This window comes from Belonocnema kinseyi, chromosome 6 (assembly GCF_010883055.1).
Source record: "Belonocnema kinseyi isolate 2016_QV_RU_SX_M_011 chromosome 6, B_treatae_v1, whole genome shotgun sequence".
In the NCBI taxonomy this organism is placed as follows: Eukaryota; Metazoa; Arthropoda; class Insecta; order Hymenoptera; family Cynipidae; genus Belonocnema; species Belonocnema kinseyi.
The window spans coordinates 5010017-5022263 of record NC_046662.1 but is presented as its reverse complement, the minus strand read 5'-3'; the positions used below and the strand labels follow the sequence as shown (position 1 = coordinate 5022263).

At 27.6% G+C, this 12247-nt stretch overlaps 1 protein-coding gene across 1 annotated transcript in view; it reads right to left on the bottom strand.

Moving 5' to 3' along the window:
- LOC117174545 (CAD protein) overlaps positions 1 to 12247 on the bottom strand; it is a 179722-nt gene that overhangs the window by 112889 nt on the left and 54586 nt on the right. The window contains exons 12-14 of the mRNA XM_033363749.1: positions 6023 to 6261; positions 5799 to 5950; positions 5611 to 5715 (exon numbers count right to left, since the gene is read on the bottom strand). Of these exons, the coding sequence (XP_033219640.1) occupies positions 5611 to 5715; positions 5799 to 5950; positions 6023 to 6261 (496 nt within the window). The remainder of the gene's footprint in view (positions 1 to 5610; positions 5716 to 5798; positions 5951 to 6022; positions 6262 to 12247) is intronic.

The window sequence follows — 12247 nt, the reverse complement described above, 5'->3', positions numbered from 1 at the left end:
AGCCAGAAGCATAATATAATTTATTATATGGCAGAAAACAAGAAGCTGAAGAAGCGAAGGGTTTTCCAGCAGCCGCTAACATTTACGACCCGAGCGAAGCGAAGTTAGGTCAGTCCTAACTCAGACAGATCATGAATTTGATTTGTACCTTGATTAGAAAAGTTTTCTCTACTAGTAGATGGTTTTGACGTTGAATCATTAACCTTTCTGAGTCTATTCTCATAAGTGATACCCTGAAAAACTATTTCTTTGCTTCTAATAGAATCAGCAACATATCCAGCAGCAACAGTATCTGATTTCCAACCACCTAATTGTTTAAGCATAGTCATATTAGCACCTGAGTTTGATAGTAATGTAGCTAGTAAATAGTAAATACGAACACCTCTGGACTTTTAGTTTCAACAAAATCAACAAAATTCAGCTTAGCTTAGAAATCCTCATGGTCGAGAGTCGAGATAGCAGTGTCTATACGATTCGTTAGATGGCGCGCAGGGCGGGAAGGAACGGTAGGTTTCGGTAAAGATACGCCGGGAAGAAACTCGAATTTTCGGCCGAGATAGGAAGAAAAAGTCATAAAGGTACATGAAGGTTAGGTAAGATGGCGTTTGAACTTAAAAACATTTTTTTCTTTATGGGCGAAAGTAGAATGTCTCATAATTTTTTACATTTACCAAATGTATTATCAGCTCATAAATATTATCATTGTCATAACCATAGAAAAAAGTGAAAAGATTTTTGAGGTTAAATGTGATGAAAAATTATATAATCTGATGTTATAAACAATTACGATGTGCATATACATGTTCATTCATCTCGATCAGCTGATGCTGCTCATAGCACAGTTGGTATATTGCGGCGAATGAGTCAAGCGATAAGCGCGGTTGTCACTAAACATTTGAGCTATTTGACATCACGCGCTATTGAAAATTAACACGAGAGATTGTTGCCAATCCCACGAACGGGTCGTGTCAAGCGCAACACTCACCAAACTCGCGCTGCTGTTGCCATTAGCACGAGCGGCTCGTGCAAATTCAAGAGCGGGCAGTGTCTTGGCAACTGTGGCTAGTAATATTAAAAAAAATTTTACTTTAACACTAACCGCTCGTGCCAGAGTTTCTCCGTCTAATGTAGCACTTGAGTTTATCCCTGAAATTTTATGTCATTCCCATAAATGTATATTATTGTAATTCGTAACTTGCATTGGTATTAGAACAGATGAAGTTTCATTGTCTCGTTTGAAAAAAAGGCGCATTCTATAAAAAAATTTGTTATTAAACGTTATATTGCAACTTTTGTCGTTTTCCATAAACCGAATTTGCTCTGACGTTGGGTGGGAACTAAGTCATTATAGCCCTCTCCGCTTTTGTTTGTTCACGCCTTAGTTTTCGTCTGAGTGACAACCTCAGTCCCCGCGCAGCTACTGTTTTACCTACCTGCGGCGCGGCGTGAATTCTCGGAAGGACTATAGAAGGGAGGGCTATTGAAGGGTTTCAGTATATATATATATACATTTTTTCAAATACAAAACGTTATTATAATAATCTTCTAGGGCATCTAGAAATCAAACTTTTTCTTCTCTTGAATACTATAAACGTCCGTACCGAAAATTTTTGGATTTTGAAAAAAATGGTCTCGAAAATATTCAACATGCGCTCACTTTTTGAATTTTTATCCAAAATGACTGAATAACGAACTTGACATTTTGTTTCGGGCACTAAGCGATTGTACTAAAGGGCCATCTAATAGAATGATTTTTTCAAAAGTTATCGTGCTCACAGACATACAGGCAGACCGACAGACACATGAATAAAAACCTGTTTTTCGGATTCAGGGGGTCTCAAAACGTGGACATTTGACAAAAACTGTGGGGGGAGGGCTATCAAATTTAACACATATCTAATACCTTCTCTGATGAGAATGTAAAAAAACCTGTTGATAAACATTTTTTTGATCCACTTTCGGTGAAAAAATGTTATATATTTATGTTTTTTTAACTTGTGTCGTTTGTCGACAAATTTAATTTTTATATTTTTAATGTTTTTTATAAATAAAACAAACACTACGTGTCCTATAAAAAAGTGATTAACAACAAATTTGTAGATATTTTTTAAGTGCATAATGCTTGTCTTTTCTTTTTTTTTCTATCTTGCATAGTTTGACTGCACAATCAAATTTTGATTATTTTTTGTGCGGTCAAAATTTGAATTTTCAATTTGTCGAACAAATTCAAAAAGTGTATATGATATTAATAATTAATATTATTTAATTTAATTAATTAATAATAATTAATTAATTTAAATTAATATTAATATTGTAGGGCTATCGAAAATTAACATTTTTTTTCAAGTATTATGAACAAGTGTATAGAGAATTTCTGAATCATGAAAAAATGTGGTCCCAAAAATTTTCAAAATGCGCACACTTTAAGAATTTTTATATGAAATGGCTTACTAACGAACTAAAGCTTCTAATTTCTAAAAATTATTGAAATTTTCGTGCATTTTCTATTTATTCTGCAAAATTAAAAAAATTACCTTAAAATCTTGCAGATTCTTCTTTGATTATTTTCTAAACTGTCTAAAACCTTTTTAAATAATCTCTTCAAAGTGAGTTTTCGAAATAAAAAATTATTTTAATTATTCCTAGGAACCTGAAAAAATGTCTTTCATTTTCGTGAAACTTGATAAAATTCTTTAAAAATCTTTACAAGTTATAATTATTTTCGAAACGATTCACTCACTTTTTAAAAATTTTAGGAAATAGTTCAAAAATTTGTGTGATTTTCTTTCTCAATTTTCGCTTGAAATGCCATACAAAACAATCATTTTAAAATCTCCAATAAAAAGACATTTTTTTCACACCCTGACAAAATTCATTTTACTTTCTAAGTCCAAGTGCTGAAAATTAAACAATTTTAATTTGATTTGAAGAATCACGAAACTAGCATGATTTCATATTAAAATTTCAAAAATATGACAATGTCAAAACGTTAAAAATGAAACATTTTAATATTCAAACTTATAAAATTGGGCCATTTCACCCTTCAAGTGCATTCTGGGTGTCTGATACCCCAAGCAATTCTCAAACTCTTATAAACCGTACTTAATTCGAAAAAGTTGAGTAAGTGTCGCCACCGAGCTTTAGTTGGAGACACTAACCATGTATGCACTTTAAAGGTTAAAATTCAGACAAGTTGCAATTATATTCTTTATAATTAAAAGTATTCAAAATTAAATAATTAAAGATTAAGAACTTTTAACTTTGAGTTATTTAAATTCAAATCGATTAAAATTTAACAATTTAATATTGAAAATTAAATCGAATCTTTCAAATGCAAAACTTCTGAAATTCTAGAATTCTAAATTACCATTACATAATAAAAGTACAAGTTAACATTGAAACTGATTAGACAACTTTTTCTAAAGTGAAAAATGAATTGAATTTCTCTTTGAAAAAACCTTTCGAAATAGATAGTAATTTTAAATGGGAAGCTTTAAGAATGAAAAAATTTCTACTCCCGAACGTTAAAACTTAAACAAACGAGAACTTCATTTAAGACTGAAACAAATTTTAGTCACCAAACATTGTGATATAAAAATATTTCTATACTATACCCCTTTGAAATTTCAATTATTTGAAGTAAATTTAAATCGCTCCAAAATTAATAATTTTTAAATTTCGAATGCTACTTTCCAAAATTTTTTTTATTTCAAATCTTCCTTTAGAATTAATATTCATTCTAGAAAATTTAGAATATAAAATATTTCTCAATTTGAAATTACTTTTTTTTTTTAAATCTTCAACTAAAAATCGGACAATTTAAAGATTTTAAATTGAAAATTAAAAATGAGGAGAAAAAATACAAGACAACAGTGCTATGATTTCTATTTTTGAAATTGTACAATTTTATTCTTTTAAATTCGAAATTGCTTTATACTGACATCTAAGATTATTAAATTCAAAACTGACATCAAGACGTTGAATATTAAATTTTCAAATATTTACTATCGAAATGGTCCTATTATTTTGAATTTGAAACTACAATATTGTGAAATTTAACCCTTAAAAGGCACACTCCCGTAGAATTACATAAAGAGCATACTGGGTGTTAAATACCCAAGGGTATTCAAACGTGTGCTGTGTCGACGGTATTCGATAGTTTTTTTTACAAGAAAATCAATAAATTATCTATATTCTATCTAGTTTGAGGAGAAAAAGGTTTCATAGCAGTTTTTGAAATTTAAAGAAGTTTAAGAAAATCTTTTTTGGAAAAAAATTTTGAAATGACCTCTTACACTCTAAAATTCATAACTTTTTAAGTTTTTGATATTTTTACTCAAAATTTTACTCGAATACTTCCGAGATACGGCGCTTCAAAAATAAAATTAATCTTATAGTATTCTTTCCAAAGAAGGTATTTATTCTAAAAAATAAAAGCTTCAATTTAATGAAAAATTAAACACTGTACTTTGCGTGATTAAATGATTTTATTGATTTTATACTGCGTATAAAAATGATGTGAAAATTACATAGAAAAATAATTGTTCATGTCAATTGTTAATCTGGCGCCATATGTTCAATTCTCTTGAATTTGGTACGTTTTTTAAAGCGCAAATAAGTCGCTGAGTGTTCCACACCCAGTATGACCTTTGAGGGTTAAAATTCAAAACCTCCAAAATTTAATCTAAAAATTAATTTAGGAAAAAACTTTACTTTCAAGGCCTCAAGGATTAAACTGCTTTAAACTTTCACATGAAAAATATAATTGTCAATTAAAATTATAGAAATTTTAAATACGATGAATATATTATTAATAAATATCATATCATGTAATGTCAAGTGACATTTAAAAGGACTGGATAAATTTTTTTACTAAAAGATTTGATTTTGCTAAATTAAAAGTCACTGTCATTTTCACCATTTCAAATTGCAGAATTTTAAATACTGCGATAATTATTGTGAAACTTTAAAGTTAAATAATTCTAAACACTTTGAAAATTATATCCTTTCTAGTTGGGAACTTTCAATGATTACAAAATACGTTAATTATGAAATGCAGAGAAAATCTCCCGGTGTAATATTTCGCTCCCGGTTTTCTCCCGGTTTTCGCGATTCACCCGTGTGGTGGTAACCCTGATTTTTCTGCCGCTTCTCTCGGTGAAACTTTCTTCCGGCTCTCTCTCGGTTCTCCCGGGTCGGTGGCCACCCTGATTTCTATCTCGGTTTTCTCCCGATTTTCATGATTCAAGAAGGTGGTGGGCATCTTGATTTCTCTCCCGGTTCTCCCGGTGGAAGTTTTTCCCGGGGCTGTGGCCACCCTGATTTCTCTCCAGGATTTAATCCAGTTTTCTCCGGAATGGGTGGCCACCCTGATTATTATTAAAAAGCTTTTAACTCGTTTATTCGGGGTCTTCTGGTGTTCTCTGAGTTCATTTTTATAACCAGATTATCAAACCGGAGTGATAAACATCGGCAAAATTAATGGACATAATTTGATTTAATAAACCCAGAAAAATAGTATTAGAAAAATCCTGTGTCCCTCTACATCACGCTTCTTGACAAATGTCATTCCAACCGCATTGACTTAAGTATAATAATAAAATTACTTACGGGTACACCATGCTCCGTATAAAAGTCGGCTGTTCCCATGCTGGCATACAACTTGTATCCCATCCGGTCAAGGCTTCTGATGCACGGCAACAATTCCATCTTGTGCTGTAACGAAAAAAGTAATTAAATCATCATCAACCTGGTCAAAAATGTAAAACAACCATTTATTCATAATTCTAAATCATTACCTTAAATGTGCCGACAGATAATAAAATTCCCTTCTGAGGAATGTGGAAACCCGTACTCAACATTCCTTTGAGGTACGCTTCATACCAATTGTCACCAAAACAGGCGACCTCGCCAGTTGAAGCCATCTCCACACCCAACATAACATCAGCTCCTAGAAAAATGAAAGGCTTGCCATTTGCAATCTGAAAAATCACGAGTCACACACTCTCTTTTTGAATGTTACCTGTCAGTCGTGAGAAGGAAAATTGTGGCACCTTCACTCCAACTTTACCCGTTCCAGTCAAGAGACCAACGGGTTTTACAGTCTCTCCGCAAATTAGACGCGTCGCAGTTGCAACGAAATCGTGGTTCAATGTTTTCGAAACAAAGGGAAAAGATCTAGAGACCCGGACGTTGCACTCAATTACTTTCAACTCATTATCCTGGAAACATTCAAGGACATTTAAACTAGGGTTAATTAATCTAATTAAGTAATTAATTAATTTAAATGGGGTCAATTGAATTGAATTTTTAATCTAGGCGATACTGAAAGATTGCGAAAAATTGAAAAGAATTGCAAGACTTTGCATGGAATTGTACGAGATTGGGTGGGATTGAAAAAGATTGCAATCACTTGATCGCGTGATGAGAGGTGATCGATTGATAATATCTGATCGTGTAAAGAGCGTTAATTCATTGATAAAATCTGATCGTGTAATGAGAGATAATCGATTGATGTCTGATCGACTGTCAATCACGAGGGTATAATTACATTTGATTTTCGGGAGCACATCACATTCTAAAAGATGCATAGATATTGCAACAGAGATTTCACAGCATAGGAAAATAAGATTTATTAGGATTACAGGCCTCACTCACTTCGGAGATCAAAATAATAATGTAAATATTGCAAAAAGTTTGAAAAAACAGTGTCAAAATAGTGCAATAATATTTTTTAAGTACACTATAATTATGTTTAGTCCGAATTTACAGCGTTTAGTCAGAAATAAAAAAGTGTGCAGTGGAAAATTAACTTTATTTTTTAGGCAAAATTTCCCATTTTTAACATAATATTTCAAAAATAATTAAAAATTAACTTCAATCTTTATTTAAAATGTTTTTCTTTAGTTCATGGATGATCACCATTCATATTTATTTATAACAGGCTTTACAATCTTTAACCTCTTTTCGCTTTTCTTCTCCTGTTTTTCACTTAAATGCAAACTGAATTAATGGAACCCAATAAAAAATATTTAACGATTTTTGGTTGAAAGGGCGTTCTTTTTGGATAAAAATTATACTATTAAATTTCTGGTTGAAAAATCATATTTTTTAGTTAAAAAATGTATTACTTGGTTCAAAATTGAATTATTTGGTTGGAAACTCAACAATTTTATTAACAAGTCATACTTCATGGTTGAAAATTTAACTATTTCATTGAGACTTCATCTTTTTTGTTTAAAAATTAAACGATTTGGCTGAATTCATTTCTTTCTAAACTAAAAAAATTTGATGAACATTCATCTTTTTGGTTTAAAAATTGTTTTTTGTGAGTAAAATCCGCTTGTTTACTTTATTTCTAATTAAAATCTTTGTAGTTACAAATATAAATTATTATATGTTTCGTTTAATATTGACAATTTTATTTAAAAATTTTGTTTGTTTGTTAAAAATAATTTTTTTGAACGAAAATTTTAACCATTCGGTTGAAAATTCAACTGATTGGTTGAAAAAGAACTTTTAGTGGAAAATTTATATTCGAGGGTGGAAAATTAAACTTTTTTGTAGAAAATTAGTTATTTTTTTATTGAAAATGACGTATATTAATTTCAATTTTAACTCCATTTAAGTCAATTTTAAATTCAATTTAACTCCAAACTAACTCCATTTTTTGTGAAAATGGATCTTTTTAGTTTGAAAATTCAATTATTTAGTTTAAAAAAATGAAAAAATATTTTTAAAAAAGAAATAAAATGAAGCTGAAACTGCCATCAAATCCATTGTTCAAACTATTTGGTTTGAAAATGTATGCAATTTGTTGAAAATTCGTCTTTTTGGGTAGAAGATGAATCTTCTCGATTGAAATTTCAACTATTTGGCTGAGAATTGATATATTTTGTTTGAAATTCGTCTTTTCTGATAGAATATTTATCTTCTTTGTTGAAAATTTAAATAATTTTTTTAAACTTATGTAAACTGGATGTGTTGAAAATTCATATTTTTGACTGAAAAATTAACTACTTGGTAGAAAAATTACGCATTTTTTTCAATTTTGTTTTGGTCATATCCAACACTTTTTTAAAATTAATTTTGTTGTTCTTCAAATATCAACTATCACATGTATTAAAGTATATCACATACTACACTTTTGGATAAAAATGTTTTTTTTTAGTTTAAAAATTCAAATATATAATTTTTAAAAATTAGAGAACGAAAAAAAAACTAATAAAATTAAATTTTGAATGACATTGCATTCATTGTTTAAACTATTTACTTTGAAAATGTATGTACTCTATCGAAAATTCGTATTTTTGGTAGAATTTGTAGAAAAAAAATTTAATCAAAAAACTTCCACTGATTTCCTTAAAATTGAAATGAATTTAGAGGAATTTGTGGCAAGCGGAGAAATTCCATGAAATTCATAGAAATTTTTAATGACTTTTTAAAAAAGTCAAATGTATTGAAAAAATTTAAAAATTTGAAAAATTAAGGGAATTCAGTAAATCTTAAATATGCTTAGAAAAATGTAGGCGAATTCAAAAAAATTTCATGAAACACCTAAAAATTCAATATGAGGTTAAAAGACTTCAAAATCAATTAAATAAAAACTATTAACAATTTTTAAAAATCCATTGAATTTAATAAAATTAAGTACATTTAGAAGCATTTAAGTTTAAAAAAACATTTAAAAGAATTCAAAGTAAATCAATAAGAATTCAGGGTGAAATAAAAAAAATCCTTTCAAATGGATTGGAAAATTTTTTTAAATCGAAAGAATCCATTTATTTAAGTAAAATTTGAGTGATTTTAGATTAAATGAAGGGAAATGACACGAATTTGATGAAAAACAGAAAAAAATTATACTGAATAAAAAAAAAATCAGAATAAACTAATAAAAATTCAGGGAAATTCAGAAATTAATTTTTTTTTAATTGGAAAATCTTGTGAAATCTTGTGGAATCCTCAAAAATACTCTAAAATATTTCCTAGTTTTCGACATCCCTTTAAACTGTGTATTGAGAAAAGTAAAAAATTTTAAGTTACTTTTTTAAATTTCCTAAATTATTTAAAACACTTTGATATTTTTTGAAATCTCTTGAAAATTTTTAAGGCTTTTAAAAATGCTTAAAAATTCTCAATAGCTCATTTCTTAACCAAAGAAATGAATTTTTAATTAAAATCATAAATCTTGTATAAAAAACATTAATGTTCAACAAAAGAGTTTATTTTTTAACAAAACATATTTATTTCTAGTCTGGAAGATTAATTTTCAACTTATATTATGAATATTTACCTGGAATACTTAAATATTCAACTAAAAAGAAGAATTTTTAAACAATTAGATTAACTTTCGAAGAACAAAATCATGTTATAAAAAAAGAGGCGATTTTACATCATAACAGTCGTTTTGTATTAACAATATACGTAGATTTTTGACTAAATAAATCAATTTTCAATTAGAAAAGACATATTTACATCCAAACTGTTAAATTTTGAACTAAAAAAGGTCAATTTTTAGCTCAAAGTAAAACGGTTAAACTTTCAGTCCAAAAAAATTAACTTTTAACCAAACTAAGAAATTTTCAATTAAAAAGATAGAATCTTCAACTAGAATAGTTGAATTTTATACTTATCAAAAATCTGCATTTTGAAACCATAAGATTAATTTTCTACAAAAAAGATGAAGTTTTCACAAATTGCGTGAATTTTCCACAACAACAAATGTCATTTTTGAATAAAAAGTTTCAATTTTCAACCAAATATTCTACTGGAAAAGTTAAATTTTTAGTTGAAAAATTTATTTTCAATAAATTAGTTATATTTACAAAAAGAGATGAATTTTAAAGTAAAACGACAAAACTTCCCACAAAAAAAGTAATTTTTAACCAATGATTTTGGGTTTATACATTTAAAAAATTCGCGTGCCATGTAGTTTAACTAAAAAGATTCCCGTTCAAGTTTTATTTTCAACTAAAAAAATCAATTTTCAACCAAATAGTTCAATCCTGAACTGAAAAATATCAGTTTTCAACAGAAAAAGGAATAGTTTAATTTTTAATTTGAAAAATTAATTTTCAACACAAAAGGCACAAATTTAAAACCAAAGTGATGAATTTTCAACTGAAATAATTAATACTGAACTAGAACAGAATAATTTTAAAACAAAAAGATGAATTTTGGATAAAAGAGTTTACCTTTCAACCAAAAAAATAATAATGTTCACTTTAAATTGAGAATATTTAAATTTGCAATTAAAAAGATTATTTTTGAACACCAAGATTAATTTTCTAAAGAACAATTTTTTAAAAAATAGTTGATTTCTGAACCAAAAAGGACAAATTTTCAACAAAAACAGTTGAATTTCGACTAAAAAGATCCATTTATAGCCAAACTATTGAAGTTTCAACTGAAATAATAAATCTTCAACTGGAATAATTCAATTTAAAATTTTTAAAAAATCGAAATTACAACTAAACTTATTCATATTTATCTAGGATTATTGAATTTTAAATTAAAAAAGATGAATTTTCAAGCAAGAAGATTAATTTCGATAGATAAACAAGCAATTTCAACGAAAATAGATAATTTTTCAACAAAAAATTGAATACTGAAATTTTTAGTTGAAAAATTTATATTTTACCATAGAGATGAATTTTCAACTAAAATTATGAAATATTCAATTGAAATAATTATATTTTCAGTTTAAAAAAAATTCAAACCAACGATTGCAGAATAAATGAATTTTGAAACAAATAATTAAATTTTCTACAAATGAATTTTAAACTAAAACTATGGAATATTGAATTGGAATAAGTTAAATTTTCAATTGAAAAATTACTTTCTACAAAAAATAAATAAATAAATTTCAAAGAAAACTTACTTTAAAAAATAGTTACATTTTGAAAAAAATTCATGATTGCTAAAACAATACGATGCCTTTTTAACTGAAATGATTGAATATTCAACGGAAATAAAAATTATATTTTCAGTTTAAAAAAAATTAACTAAATAAAACACAAATTTTCAATAAAATATTTAAATCTTCGGGGAAAAAATCCTTTTCAACCAAATAAAACAACAAGTTTTCAATTAAATAGTTGATATTTTATCCAAACAAATGAATTTTTAATTAAAATGGTGAACCTTCAACCAATAAAATTAATTTTCAACGAAATAGTTGAATTTTGCCCAAGAAAAAATCAATTTTAAATTAAAAATGGAACAGTTAAATTTTCAATTGTAGAAATTAATTTTCTACGAAACAGATTAACTTTCAAATAAAATGATAAATCTTAAACTGGAATAATTGAACTTTATACCAAAAACATGAATATCCAACCATAAAATTTAATTTTTCACAAAAAGACGAATTTTCCACAAAATACATAAATTTAAAAAAAAATAGATAATGATTGAAATAAACAGAAACAATTTTCAACCAAATTTTCAACCAAAAATAAAATAGTTAAATTTTTTGTAAAAAATCTCATTCTTAGCCAAGAAAAAAAATGAAATTTCAGCAAAGGAGTTAATTTCTTTACTGGAATACTTAAATTTTTAGTTTCAAAAATTGATTTCCAATAATGTAGTTAAATTCTCAACCAGAGAAGAATTTTAAATTAAAATGAATCCGCGCAACTAAAATAATTAATTTTTAGCGAAAGAGTTTAACTTTTAACCAAGTCTTTGATTTTTTCACTAGAAAAAAAAATAGATGAATTCGAAACGAACAATGTAACAAATTTTTAAAATTATAATTCAGACATATTTCCTGTTTAAAATTCTACTTCTAACTTCAAAATTACTTAAGCTACTTCCTTTTTCTAACATTTTAAAGAAGGAACCTATAAGTTGTGACGGATTCTCATTTAGAAAAGGGATATTTTTTTAAATTTCCGTTCCATCTAAAAAATTCTCTGTTCCAAGCGAAATTATATTTCTTTACGGAAACTGCCTTTTCTAAAATAAAAACTATATTTTCTAAAATTCTCTGTTCGAATTCAGGATAATTATTTTCTAAATTGATCAAAATTATTCCTTAAAAAACGAAAACTTGAACTTTACTGTGATCAGGAGTAAATTCCCCATTTTGAATCACATTCCCGATCATTTCCAGATTTTTCCCCGGCCAAGTCCCCACCCTGCGCCATCCTGTATATGGGGCATTATTCCTCAACTGCCCCAACTCAAAAAGTCATGTTTTTCGATTGTCTCTAAATTCTGGGAATATGTTCGCCTACCCAACAGT